This window comes from Rattus norvegicus, chromosome 13 (genome assembly GCF_021556685.1).
Source record: "Rattus norvegicus strain SHRSP/BbbUtx chromosome 13, alternate assembly SHRSP_T2T, whole genome shotgun sequence".
NCBI lineage: Eukaryota > Metazoa > Chordata > Mammalia > Rodentia > Muridae > Rattus > Rattus norvegicus.
The window spans coordinates 34147509-34162484 of NC_141546.1; the positions used below are offsets into that span (position 1 = coordinate 34147509).

Genomic DNA, 14976 nt, shown 5'->3' on the forward strand with positions numbered 1-14976 from the left:
ACCTGGGCAAATCTGGGCAAACCTGGGTGAACATGTGTGTGTATTTTCAGTGAGCACAGGTGACTGAAGAGGTTAGAAGAGAGTGTCAGATCCCCTACAAATGGAGTCGGGAACGGTTGCAAGCTGCCTGATGTATGGCCTTTCACAAGAGCACCATATGCTCTTAACTGCTGGGCCATTCCTCTGACTTCCGATGATGTCTGTGGAGGCCAGAAGGGATATTTGAGCTACTGGCATTGCAGGCTGTTGTGAGCTGCCTGACATGGCTGCTGGGCTCAGAACCTAGCTAGGTCCTCTGTACAAGCAGCAAGTGTTTGATCATTGAGCCATCTCTCCAGGTCTGGTTTCACACTCAGGCACTCACGCTTGTGCAGTAGGGTTTTTATCCACTGAGCTGTCTTCTTCGTCCTTAGTAAGTTTTTTTCTGAGTTCCTACTCTGGCGTCAGTCAGGGTAGCGTGGGGTGGGGTGGGGGATGGACAGCGGTCCTCACAGTTATGCCGCTTGGAGTACCCTCAGATAGAAAGGGACAGCTCGCGTGTATCCTGTGACCTGGCACCATCTGCAAGCTAATCTCTAGGCAGCAGAGAGCCAGAGATCAGGCCATGCACTGGTGATGGGAGGAAGGAATGAGGAGAATGAGGGAGGAACCATGGAAGGTGCTGAACGACTGAAGGGATGGTCTAGACTGGCCACAGGAACTTTGACAAGCTTCAGGCTCGTCTCCCCCCAGTCCCAGCTTATAAGGTCAAGAGCATATTTATGAGCCTAACAAACACATGTTGACTTGGCATGGCTGTTAAGCACACTAGCTAGCTCAAGGACGTTCAGCCATAGCATATCCCTAGTTGAGCTTTATTGGTTTCCCCTCAACAGAGTCAGCAAGCCCACAGATCTCCATGTGGGTGGTGCCCAAAGACACCTGGGAACACACGGATGACTTCTCAGGCTCCCAGGTCAGCGGCATTCCACTCCTGCATCTTCATTATGGTTGCAATTGTGAGAGCCCCAGGAGCTCTTCCTGCAGTCCCACAAAGTGGCCTCTGTCCCCAGACAACTCACATCATCCAGCCAGATCTTCCCAGTGCCTGAGACAGAGAAGCAGGCAGGAGAAGGAAAGGGTGTTAAGGTAGAGGTTCAGGTTGGCAGACCACCTCCCAGCTGGTGAGAGAGGCTAGGGGAGCTCTTGTAACATCTTGTATAATATCTCTGGTTCCTCTCTGACCTCAGCCACACAGCGAAAGCCTCATGCAAATATTTACTACTTAATCCACACAGTATGCGTGCACACACACAGCCTTCCGTCGGCTCCTCCATAGTCCAGCTTCCTCCCGCTGTATCTATATCTCTGGAGGAACTAACACAGCCTCTGCCAGCCCCCTTCCCTCTGATAGGATAGAAGACAGAGCGCTGGATTGCAGTCAGCTGTGCTCTAATGTGGCCGACTATTCAGAGTTTTACAGCCCAGCTAGCTTCTATTGAGAGGCAAGCTCAATAGAATAGAGGATGGCTTGGTGGGTAAGAATGCTTGTTGTAAAAGTCGTGAGAACCTGAGTTCAGATCTTCAGTACCCACATAAAAGGCTGCCAGCCTAGCTCTGGATTCAGAGAGAACTTGTCTTGAGGGGACAGGCAGAGAGTGGCCTCTGTGAGAGCTGCAGGTAGGTGCTTTAGGGTGGAGTAAAGCAGAGGACACCCAAGGAAAGGCACAAGGTGGGGATGGCCTTGTGCCCTGTTGTCCAGCCAGTGTCATTGCCAGGGCGGGAGTAGTGGGTGTCTAAACTGATATCTCAAATTGAATGTAGTAAATCTTGGTTTTATTTTTCTTTCTTCTCATTCTTTGCTTTTGTTTTTCTTGAGGCAGAGCTCCACTATGTAGCCTAGGATGGCCTCAACGCTCCGTCATGCTGTTTTAGCCTACCAAGAGTTGGAGTGACAGGTCCCTGCCACGCACTTCCCATGTTCTCTTTTCAAAGATCCTCACAGGGGCTGGGAAGATGACTCCGCAGGCAAAGTGCTTCCCACTCAAGCAGGAAGCCTTGAGTTAGAGTCTAGAATCCGTGTGAAAATCTAAACCAGGGTACAGTAGTGTGTGCCTATGACCTCAGTGCCTAGGGGGTGGACAGACAGCCCCCTGGGGCTCAGTGACCAGTCAGCACAATGAACTCAGTACTTCTAGGCTAGTAAGAGACTCCGTCTTGTGAAAACAAGGACTGAGAAACATGAGACTGGCCTCTGTCCTCCATACACATGTGCACACACATGCATACTCACCCATATGAACAGGCACGGACAGGTATGTGCACATACAAATGCATGCACAAAACACACACACACACACACACACACACACACACACACACAGAAGTGGGGTTATCTTCATGGCTAAGACTTCTGGCAGCTACCGATTTCAGTTTCCAGATGTGGAAACAAACATCTGCCTTTGCCATGGTTCCATCTTCTCCCTCTGTTCTCAAGAGACACACTTGTCCCCACTCCATAAAGAATACTGACCCCATGACATCCTGACAAGACCAGATAGACAGTGACCCATGGCAGTGACCCGGAACTTTTGATAGCCTTTGCTGTCACTGCTGGAAAGGTGACAGTGTCCTTCAGACAGGTGGCTAAGCTGGAAAGAGGTTAGTCCAGAGCCCAGAGTGGTGGAGCGGTGCTCTGCCCACCGCTGAGCTGTAGAACTTTCCAGTGAACCGATGGTACATCGCTTCACCAAAGGTTGTCACTATATCACTTGGTACATCACTTCACTGTCACTGTACCACTTGGGCATGTGTAGGAGAAAAGTCCCTGGCTTTAGAGTCACTTACCACCTCCAAAGCTGCCAAGTCCCCTCCCGCTGGAGTAACCGAGCATGCGGCAGAAGACAGTGGCATCGTTATTATCCCAACCATCATCGCAAATTGTCCCCCAGACATTGTTATAGTAAACTTCAGCTCGGCCTCTGCTGGTGCCGCCCACGATCCGGACAACCAGGTTGAAATCGCCTGGACAAGAACATATGTGTGTAAGATGAGGTGAGTGCTAGCCAGCACCAATGTGCATTTTTCTGCTGCTCTTAGAATTTCTGCAGCTAGGAGGACAAGCAGGACCATGTCACCAGAGCTTGGATAATCCCCCCTGCAGCTCCAGCACTTTGTGCATTGCTCTCCTGCATTCTGCTTTAGAGGGAACAAGGCACAGGGGCAGATGCTTCTGTGCAACCATGTCTTGCCAAGCATGGTGGAAAGGAAAAACTGATAAAGGGAACAGAAGGAGGGAGTAGAGGAGGAGATGAGGTAGTGAGGGAGACAGAGAAATGATAAGAAAGAGAAGGAAAGGAGGGAGTGAGGAATGATGGAGGTAAAAGTGGGGAGGAGAGAGAGATGGAAGGGGGAGGAGGAAGAGAAGGAGAGTGGAGGAGGGAGAGAAGGAGAGGGGAGGAGGGAGAGATGGAAGGGGAGGAGGGAGAGATGGAAGGCAGAGGGAGCAGGAAGGGAGGGGATATGAACAGGGACGGGGGGAGGCAGAAAAGATGGAGTGGAAAGGCGGGTGGGGTGCTGCCTGGGCCTCTGGCTCAGGCTAGATGTGAAGAATGCTCTAGGGAAATAAGCCTCCCCCAACATGGAACACTGAATTGACTCTAAAAGATAAGTAAACGACAATAAAAGCATCAATTACCTTTTTGACCTTTTTCTCCCTTTTGTCCTTGCTGGCCAGAAGACCCTGTCATGAAGAGAAAACCCACACACTTTGATCCACGATCTTCTTCACTCCTTCTCCCCACATCAGATGAGGGGTCAGTTTCTGTCCTCCAGCTCTGCCTGTGACTGGGATCTCTGGGGATAGCAATCTATGCACCCGTGGTTGAGTTAGAGGAAGCAGGCCTCAGATGTATTGAAAGGGTGGGAGTTAGGCTAGTGAGAGAGACTCAGGAAGCAACAAGACTTATGGAAAGACCCATTTGATTGTGGTGCTGTCTGAGGTAGAGCACAGAAGGGAAAGCTATATGCATCCTGGGGAAACTTGATTATACTTTTCCAATATAATTCCTAGCATGCAACTTGGAAACTCAATAAAGACACCTCCAGTAGCCTGGTTCTGAAGACCCATAACCTTTAAGTCAATGTCAAAAGTAGCACCTACCTTTCATCCCAGGTTCTCCCTTCAGACCGGCTCGTCCAGGTTCTCCTTTGGGGCCTGCCAGCCCAGGGCTTCCAGTGTCTCCCTTTCTGCCTACAAGACCTGAGAGGAGATAGTTAGCTACACAGATGCCCTACCCTGTTCTCTAGGAGGACACAGGGCCTTTCTGATTGTGGATGAATGACCCTGGACTATCAGATCTCCCAGTAATGGGCTGTGTGAGCATGTGGCCAAGGCTTTGGTCCAGCTAGGGGCTGTTCTAGTTATCTGGTTTCCCACATTAATGCCATTGAGAATGCACGGGAGGATGTTGCTGGTGGAGTCCTTAGAAGATGAGATAAATTGTAGGTGTTTTAGTCTTTCTGTGACAATTTCTTAGAGTGTTTCTGGGTCCCCATGTCTGATTAATAAGTTAAGAATATAATAAAATAAGTAACTCCAGAACACTCCAGAAGCCTGCCTACATCCAGTTTTAGCACTTGCTTTTGCACTGATATGGTTTGAGCACACCCCACCAAGGTTCTTGTGTTGGGAGACTGAGCCTCAGGCAAGGGCTATTAAGAGGGAATGGTCATGGTGGGTAGTCCTCCAGGCTATGTGAGGGCACTATCTGCAGAAGAGAGCCTGGGATTCTGCTTCTTGGATTCCTGTCGTTCTGAGCTCTCAATGATAGATGGATGGTTGAGATGGATAGATCAGATAGTGATCCCCATGTTCCCAATGTGCTGGCTGGCTGAATAAACCAGTCTGCTTAAAGATTCAGTTACAACACATGGGCTGGGGGCAGAAGCAGGAAGATCTCTGTGAGTTTGAGGTCAATCTGCTCTATATAGCAAGTTTATAGTCTAATCAGGGCTATATAGTGAGACTCTATCTTAAAAAACCAACCAACCAATCAACCAACCAACCAACCTACCAACCAACCAACCAACCAACCAACCTACCAACCAACTAACCAACCAACCAACCTACCAACCAACCAACCTACCAACCAACCAACCAACCAACCAACCAACCAACCAACCAACCTACCAACCAACCCAACCTACCAACCAACCAACCAACCAACCAACCAACCAACCAACCAACCATCCAACCAATCAACCAACTAAAAAACCCCAAACAAATAAACGAACCAAACCAAACAAACAAGGCTAGATTCAGTTCTTATGTTTGCTCATTGGAGTTTGTGGTATTTGGAGCTATGCCTCCATTATGACACCACCTACCACATGGTACCAAAGCAGAGAATGAGCCAGCACCATGCCCCTGACCTCATATTTACTTGTTTCTTTATAAACTGCTTTGGGCATGATGGAGATGGTGACAGTGAAGAAAGGAGGAGGGGGGAAGAAGAAAAGGGGAAGGAGGAGGGAGAAGGGGGAGGGGGTGAGAGGATTAAGAGGGGGAAGAGAAGTGGAAGAAGAGGAAGAAGGAAGAGGAGGAAGAGGAAGAAAAGAAGAAGAGGAGGGGAGAAGAGAAGGGGAAGAGGAAGGGGAAGGGGAGGAGGAGAGGGAGGAGGGGGAAGATGAAGAAGAATTAGAAGAAAAGATACCCTAATGAGAAATATCAAAATAGCAGCAGGACTTGGGAAGCGAGGAAGGGTGAAACAGAGCAAGGCAGAGATGGGGAAGCCCTAACCCCTAAGGAGAGACCGGCTCCACTCAGTTTCTTTGGTGGTAGCATGGCCTGACACCTGTGCATACGCTGCCCACCCTTCTCAGGCTCTGACCCAATTTCTTTCCATTTTGGGATACTGAGGCCCTGCATTTAACCCAGATCTTCCAGGGAAGGAATAGAGGTTTGGGTGGCAAGCCTCAGTCTCTGCCTCAACTCTGAGGTAAGGTCACAGTGTTCAAAGCCAATGAGACTTAGTTCCACACACACAGGCCTCCCAGTCATCATCCTGAGAAATTAAAATGAAGCCAGCTCTTTACCTGGGACTCCTGATTCTCCTTTTGTGCCTTTCTGTCCTTGAATTCCTAAGATGGGAACACAGGGAAGGGGGAGACGATAATAAAACTTAGATATTAGACGCTTTTAATCTTAGCCTCTACCTTTGTCTGATTAATGCAGACGGAAGGGTACACCAGTTCTCTGTGATTGCTTCAAACCTCACGGTGGGGTGGAAGGAGAGACAGGCTGCAGACAGATGAAGATACGGACGTGCTGGGTGAAAGTCTGAGGTACGCCGATTCCAGATGCCCTGACCAGCCTTCCCCAACTGGACAACAGTGACCTGATGTGACCTTAAATCCAACCTGCATCCTTATTGTTTCATGAGATTTTCAGAAGATAGATCAGAATATTTTATAAAAGAACACTTGGGTTCCAAAGATTGTGCAGTAGCCACCCAGATCTTTGGGGGTTATCACCTGTAGAAGATGGACCAATAGTAATTTGTGTGAGAGTGTAAGGACAGGGGACAACCTCCAGTGTCCTTCTATGGGCTTTGTCCACCTTGTCCTTTGTCAGGGTGTCTCGCTGGAGCCTCGAACTCTCAAAGTAGCTTAGACTGGCTGCACAACAAACCCCCAGGGATCCTGCTTCTACCTCCCCAGTTCTAGGATTACAGGAGCACAATACCATGTCTTGCTAAGGTTTTAATGTGGATTCTGGTGGAGTCCATAAACTCAGGCCCTCACCTTTAACTAGTTATTTGTTGGATTATTTGCCATATTTCCAGGATGTGTAAAGGTCCACATGACAAGGGGGTCTTATGGTCAGAAATGGAAAAATAAGAAGGCAACTATTGGTGGTCATTCCATTTGAGGTTAATATGAGAGGTCTTTGCTCCTGTTCCTTTGTCTCTTTGGGAGAGAGTGGGAGGAGACTACGACAAAGGACAACTTTCAGGAGTCAGTTCTCTCTTTCTATCTTGTGGAACCTGAGTGCAAAACTCAGGATATGTAGCCTGGTTGCAAACTAAATTACCCATGAGCCATTTCACTGGCCCCTCCTTCCTTGCGTTACTCTCTCCCTCCCCTCTCATTCACTCCTTTATGACTACTAGCTTTACACAGAAGACCCACTATCTCCAGCACCCTTGAGGCATCCCCATAGTGGGCCATGATCTGTTCCTTTAGCATTTTAAGGATCCATACTGGTTTCTTTCAGATCAGTGGGACTTATTCCCTCAGACAGTTCTGCAAACCTGGGGGAGTGCAAGCTTATTGTGGGCCATTGAGAAAGAGTAGATGCTAGAACAGCTGTTCATAGCTCCTTGTGCCTGACAGGCTGGTGACACAGGCTGGTGACCTGGTGACACAGGTCAGTCCTACATGTCAGATCCCACCCTGTATCATCACCAGAAACCATGTAGAGCCATCATCACCTCCTTGCCATGGCCTGAGGAGAGTTCCTTCTTGACTTTCCCACCACTCTCTCCTCAGAGTTTCCAGAACTCACACAGTACCAGCAAGGGGAGCAGAGGGACCTGGGTGGAAGTCCATGCCTGGCCCGGAACTCACAGATTTCAGCTATGCCCTGACTTTAGCTGGCCATTGAGCATCAGGGATTTTCAATCTTTCCAGTGTTGAGATTACTAATGGGTGCCGCCCAAGCCTGGCTTGTTTTCACACCAGTTCTAGGGAGTGAACTCAGACCCTCAAGTACTTTACCAACAGAACTGTCTGTGCAGACCAGCCCTGCCTCTGTCATTATCCACTCCCCTGAGAATTCCTGCTGGTTCCCTGTTTCAGAGAGGAAGTAGGTGCTGATGACACTCAGAGACATGAGGGGATCTATCCAGGGTCCTAAAGGAGTGAACAGTGCAGCCTGGCTGTTCCCCAGACTCCAGCTCCCAAGGTTGCCCTAAGCTGTCTTTGTCTCATCAGTATGCCCAGCTTGCTTCTTCCCGACGTCTTCCTTAGCTTGGTCTGAATGATCTCTCAGGGGCTCTCCAGGGTCCCTTGAATGATGCCATTGTCTAACTTCAATGTGTCTCAGAGTCGCCTGCTTGTGGTTTGTTTGGGGGCTAGGAGGTGGTTCACTGGGTGAGAACAATGCCTGTGCAAGCATGAGTACATGTGCATGAATCCACAGCAGTCATGTAAAAGCCAGACATGGCCGTGCATGGCCGTGCATGGCTGTGCATGGTTCCCTGTGGAGAATGGAGATAGGTAGCAAACGTCTTGCTCAATGGCTGACTCTATCTCAAAACATAAGGCAGAAATTGATAGGGAGAGTTATCTGGCAAGCTCTTCTGGTGGCTTCTGCACACACACACACACACACACACACACACACACACACACACACACACACACTTACACAGAAACATCTTACTGGGTCCACTCAGAGATGTTGATTAAGTGGGACTGGAGTCTGGAGTGGGGACCCAAGAACACATGTTTCTAACAATTTACTGGTTCAGGGCCCCACTAAGGCAGCCTCTAACCAAGGGCAGCTTTGTTTCCTCTTGAGTTACAACATGAGCTACTCCATATAACAAAATCAGGAAAAGCATGTCTTTGGGATCAGACAGTGGGATGAACTCTGACTCTCTGTGCATTAGCAGCCGGTGGCAAAAATTTAGCCTCTCTGAGCCTTTGCAATGTGCATGTACATATAGGCACATATGTGTGTGTGAGTGCCCACACAGAGGCCCGAAGTTGATGTCAAATGTCTTCCTTAATGACCTCCTCTTTATCAAGGCAGAACCCAGAGCTCACCAGTTCAGACTAGCGTGGCTAGCCAGCATACTCTGGTAATTCCCTGTCTCTGTCTCTTGAAGGCTGGAATGGCAGGTGGCCTCTGTCAGTCTGGCTTTTACATGGATTCTGAGGATCTGAACTCAGGTCCCTCATGTTTGTGTAGCATGCACTTTTATAGACTGGGACATTTCCCAGCCCCGTCTCTGCTTTCTGACTGCTAGCCATGAAAGATAAAAGGCAAGTGGGGGTTGATAGATCAAGAGTGCGATGGTGAAGTTCAGAGCACAGGGCATGGCCCAGAGGCAATTTAACAGCAAACAGACCTCTCCTTGCTTACAATTAACCCATAATAGTGAAACCCAGGCCAAGCCAGTGCAATGTCTTCATCTGTCTTCATCTGAATCAGCTAGTTGGTCGATTGAGAGATTCATGGTTTTATTTACAAAATGGGAAGCCCATGAATTTGAAACCTGGATTGCCTTATCAAAGCTGGATAGCTGCCACAGAAGCTCTGGCTTGGGGATTACCAGCTTCCTGACAGTGAGCATACGAAGTGATGATGTTGTCAAAAATGAAGGTGACATTCAGGTCACATCTCTCACCCACCCCTCTGGATAGCCATGCCAGGAACCACCAATTCTAATCTGTGTGGCCACTCATTAGCCCACAGAATTCTGGGAAGTCCCTTTCAGAGGAAGTTCACATAAGCCAGCAGATGTTACACCAAGGCAAGCTTTGGCCTTGGGGTGAGCCACCTACCTAAATGGTGCTTATCATATATCATAAACTGAGTATATAATCTATTGTGTTTACATAGGGAGCCATACTTAATGGGTGACCCATAGGATTTGACTGATGGTATTTACCACCTGGATGATGATATGTACACACACACACACACACACACACACACACACACACACACACACACCACATAAAGATGCTCACCAGCTCTATGAAGATCAATGAGCCACAGACTAAGATGTGGGGTCTTGGGTGTGTGTGTGTGTGTGTGTGTGTGTGTGTGTGTATGTGTGTGTGTGTGTGTGTGATATTCTGTGTACGGAAGTGCAAGTGCATGTATGTATGTTTCTTGTGTATGGCTGGTGTGGGGTCTTGTGTGTGTGTGATGTATGTACACACACACACATGTACATGGCAGCTGGAGGACAACATCAACTGTTGTTCCTCAGATGCTTCCCACCTTGTGTTCTGAGATAGCATCGCCCACTCTTGAAACTTGCTGGGTAGGCTAGGCTGTCTGACCAGAGAGCCCCAAGAATCTACCTGTCTCCACCTCCATCAGACTGGGGTTAAAAGCAAGCCCGCTGGTTTATTTTGACGTGAGTTTTGGGGATTGAATTTAGGTCCTCATGCTTGCTAGGCAAGCATTTAATCCAACGAGCTATCTCTCTAACCCTGGTGAAGGGTTGTGAGGGATTGTAAGCCTCAAGGGAACCAAAGAATGGAGAAAATGCAGCTAATAATACCTTAACCTAACTGCTTCCAAGAAAGAAACAGAGATCATATACTCAGAGTTCAAGGCCTGTTAAGAGGTACTAATGCATGAAGAGTGAGTGAGTGAGTGAGTGAATGAGTCAGCCAACCTCTTGACCAGTTGAAACAGGGATGGGCCAGCCTTTATGTGTGTGCATAGTCCTGCCAAAGGCTAGAGCGCCCAAGTTGTTTGACCTTGCTCAACCTTATTTTTTGGCAGAGGAAGGGGTCAAGGCAGAGGGTCCTCTGAGAGTCTTAAGGACATGGGCCTAATCTTATGGCTCTGCCCTTCATCCTCACAGCACTCTCAACTGAGACTCCTGACTGCACAGGGCTTTCCAGAAGGCATCTGGAGAGTCCACACTTGGAGCATGCCTGCAGTCTGTCTATGGCATCTGCCCACAAACCTATGGCAATCCGCCCATCAACGCAGTGCCCAGTGCAGTGGGCAGAACTCTCTAGACCAGGTGAACACAATGTAGAAGCTCGGCTTCGGATATCAGGCAGATTAGCTCAGGTCTTATCAGGTGACCCACACTGATGAGAGGCCATGCGACACAGATAAATCTGGCAAGTTGTTTACAATACAGACTACAAAATAGAATGACTCTGTTAGTCTATATGATAGAGTATAATGAGTCTATGTTAGTCTATCAAACAGAAATGAATGACTCTGTTAGTTTCTACGATGGATCGAGTGACTCTACTTTAGTCTATGTGACAGAATCTGGAAGACAGCATCTTTGTGATCCGACTTTTGGACAACACTCCCAGATCCACTACATATGGAGACCTTCTTTTAGGCTGTCCAAGCCTTGTAAACTAGCTTCCATGAGTTCCCTGGTTTGGACCAGTGTTCCCATAAGAGGGTACAAAGGAAGAGATTCTGCCCTCTGTCCTAATCCTGCGCTGAGGTCACCACAGGTGAGCCCAGCCAGGACAAGGTTTCAGCTTCCCTCTGTGTTGCTCCACGTTTGGTGATGGCATTCGAGATTCTCTGGGAACCATGGACAGAAAAGAATAACCCAGGGAACTTGTGCTCATAATGGAAGAAACTACTTTCCTTTATCAGGAGTCTCTAATGCCAGATGGCAAGAGAATATCTGCCTCTTGTGGGATACTGGGAATCAATCCTCCTTCCTGTCTATCCATAGAACCCAGCCATCCTGGCTCCCACCCCTGCACACCTACTTACCTGTGTCCCCCTTGCTTCCTTTCAAACCTGCAGCCCCTGGATTACCGGCAATCCCTGGGGATCCTAGAAGACAGACAGCACATGGGTGTAAGAGTTGGAATAAACAGATGCTGAGATTTCACCCCCAGTGCAGGGATCAAGGGTCTCACCTGTTGGCCCAGGAGGACCAGTGCGCCCCGGCTCACCCTTGGCACCTGATTGTCCTGGTGCACCAGGAGGGCCTGGAGGACCCTGCACTCCAAGTTTTCCTGAAAGGTAAGTGGCGATGACAGGGTTAGGGAGACAGTGATACAAGGGCAGGCTCCCCACCCTCCATGACGTACATCTCCTAACACCCCCCATCATCTTTAGGATTCATCTACTGCCCTATGGGTGAGAGAGAAACAATGTCGTATGCTCCAACTCCCCCATCACAGCTGTGGAATTTAAGGTGATGGACAGGTTGAGAACTTCGAGTGGGACCACCCAGTTTTGCACCTCAGCAGCCCAGGAGGTAGACACGTAAAGAGTTTTCAGTAGAGTCTGCCCCCTTCTACCAACTGGCAGTTTGTTTAAAGGGACAGTCAGGCTCCGAAGCTCCTGGAGTGTTCCCGGTTAACACCATGACGAGATGAAAACTGACATGGTGGTACACTCCTGAGATCCCAGCATTGGGAGCTGGAGGCAGGGGAATCAGAGGTACAAAGTCATCTTAGATAAGTAGTGAGGTTTAGGCTAGCCTGGGCTACACACGCAAGAAGAAAAGAAAAAAAAAGAATGGAAGGAAGGAAAAAGGCAAGGAAGGAGAAGAGGGAGGGGAGGAGGGAGAGGGGGAAGAAGAGGTGGAAGGAAGGAGGAGGGGAGATAATTAGCAACTTTCCCTACTTGGCTCTTCCTGGGGACCACAGCCAATCTGCCCAGATGCCCACAGCTCCTACCTTGATCACCTTTGGCTCCAGGAGATCCAGCCAAACCTGCAGTGGATGGAGCTCATAAGAATGTTGTCAACTCTTACTGCCTCAGCTGTCAGGGAGGTCAGTGCCTTCAGGTCTGTGGCCCAACAATACAACCTCTTACCTGGTAGGCCTGGTTTTCCAGCATCGCCTTTATTTCCCTGGGCTCCAGGGGACCCCGTGACCCCCCTGTCTCCCTTCATGCCCGTGTCCCCTTTGCTTCCTGTAACAAAAAAACAAAACAAAACAAAACAAAAAAACAAACAAACAAAAAAAACAAAACAGAAATCAAGGTAGGTCATAGGAGGAGGGTAAAACATCCCCACTTAGGCATTTCCTGTCTCACCCAAATTCCAAAATAGAGTGTCCTGTGCTGCTGCCGGGGAAGATCTAGTCACAGCCCTCCAGGAAGGAGCCCCTTCCCCAGAGACAGAACACAGACTCATGACAAATTGGTCGGATGACCAGACACCAGTAATAGCTGGGTTCCCAGGACCCCTGTCAGAACCCTTACCCCGAGGAGAAGAGTCATAGCCTGGGCTCATCCAGTACCTTGGGGGCTCATTTTACTGTCTACATTATGGGGATTATCTTTCGTAGTCTCTCAGACTGAAATCTGAATGTTCTAGAAAGTATCTCCCTGATATCGAGAACAGCAAAGGTCATTGAGAAAGAGAGAAGAACAATGCAGTAATTTCTGTACCCGCCGGCAGTGCAGACACGGGCTTCCCTGGCATCCAAGATCTCAAAATTTCCACTTGTCATCAGCATTCTGAACTCATCCAGCCAGTCCTCTCCTGAGTCCTCTGTCTCTTCCTCCCTCCTTCCCTTAGTACCTGGTGCATATCAATTGAGGGCAGCCTCCTTCCTGAAGGGCAGGGCAGCTGGGAAGGGGGCTGCACAGTGAGCTTGCTTGGTATTAGTTACTCATCCCTGTTTATGCTCAAGTGTGTGGGTGGTCATGAGTTTGCAAATCAGAGGACCTCGGGTATTGTTCCTCGGTTGCTGTCTACTTTGTTTTGTTTTTGCCGTGGGGTATCTTACCTGCTTTGGAACTCAACAGTCTGTCCAGTTGGTCCCAGGTATCTGCCCATCTCTACCTTCCCAGCACTACAACTGTGACCATGCCTGGCTTTTCCACATAGGTTCTGGGTTCAAACTTGTGTTCTTATACTCAAATACGGCACCGAGTAAGCAACCTCCCCAGCCTTCTATTCTGTTGTTTTTTTTGACAAGGGCCTAGGGGAGGGCTTAGGTACTATGCCAGGTTCCTTCCAGGTCCCTTCAGAATGAGGACATGATTAATTAGTGAAAGACTCTGAAGAGGACAGCAAGAACAAGAACCAGCCTCCCTGAGTCTGAGTGAGTTAGGTTAGTTCAAGGCTTGAGAGGGAGGCTAGCCGATCCGAGACATGGAGAATGAATGCTTCCTGGGACCAGGGAGATGTCTCAGTGGAAAAAGCACCTGCTGAATGAGCCTTAGGTACCGAGTTTGAATCCTAGCACTCAAATAAAAATGCCAGGCATGGTGACACATGCTTGTGATCCTAGAGCACCAAAGGACAAGGCCAGAGGATCCTGGGAGTGTGCTGCTCAGCCAGTAAGTAAGCTCAAGGTTCAGCGAGAAACCCTACCTCAAGAAACAAACCGTAATGAGAATATATTGTATAAGAAGCCTATTTTAAATGAAAATATACCAACAATGCATGTGCAATTGTGCATACACGCATACACACCATATACACCCCACACACATTTAAAAGTGGTGGCTACCTCCTGATAGGACACCAAGTGCTAACAGAGGACCAAATTCCGTGGACACAAAGAGCCCAACAGGGAGCAGGAGCTCAGTCTGGTGTCCTCACCTTACGAGTTCAAGCCGCTCATGAAAAACATCTGGAAGACTCTCATCACACAGAAATAAAAAACCGTAGAGGTGACAGAGAAGCCAAATATCTTGCTTGGGCTTTAAAAAAAATCTTTGAATGATATACACATCACACTGTAACTCACAAGCATGAACAATTGTGTACCAATTGAAATTGATTAATTAATTAAGAACTAGAGTACAGTTGAGGCTCCTCTTAAACAGCTGGGCATGCAGTCCTTGAGCCAAGCCCTGTTTTCAGCCAGAATGAAAGACCGTCTGCTCTCTCAGGCTTCACTGTGAATGCCAAGACCCCAACACAATCCTTACCTGGAAGGCCTAGGTCCCCTTTGTCCCCCTTGGTGCCGTGTTCCCCCTTGGGGCCAGTGAGACCTTTGTCACCTTTGCTGCCCTTTTCTCCTTGAGGCCCTGGAGCACCTGTGATGAGAATAGGGGTGAGCACCATTGTCCTAGTGAGGATGGGCTCCTGGAGTTGAAGCAGAGTGTGAGGGAAGGGATCTCCAGGGAAGGCGTAGAGCACACACTCATTAGCTCATCTCTTTGGTGGTTCTGGTGAGCTCTTTGAAGACTTGGGAAAAGGAGAGTAGGAAGCCATTCACTCTCAGGGGCCAGGATGGGGCTCTAGAGAGAACTCGTGGGGACAGCCGCCCCATGGGCATTGTCAATGCTTT

The 14976-nt window shown here is 48.8% G+C and overlaps 1 protein-coding gene across 1 annotated transcript in view; it reads right to left on the reverse strand.

The window, feature by feature from the left end:
• Positions 1-835: 835 nt before the first annotated feature.
• The window catches only part of Marco (macrophage receptor with collagenous structure), a 32205-nt gene continuing 18064 nt past the window's right edge, over positions 836-14976 (reverse strand). Inside the window, 10 exon segments of the mRNA NM_001109011.2 lie at positions 836-1087; positions 2827-3003; positions 3677-3721; positions 4142-4240; positions 6076-6120; positions 11486-11548; positions 11635-11733; positions 12403-12438; positions 12542-12640; positions 14615-14722. Of these exon segments, the coding sequence (NP_001102481.1) occupies positions 957-1087; positions 2827-3003; positions 3677-3721; positions 4142-4240; positions 6076-6120; positions 11486-11548; positions 11635-11733; positions 12403-12438; positions 12542-12640; positions 14615-14722 (902 nt within the window). The 3' untranslated portion in view covers positions 836-956.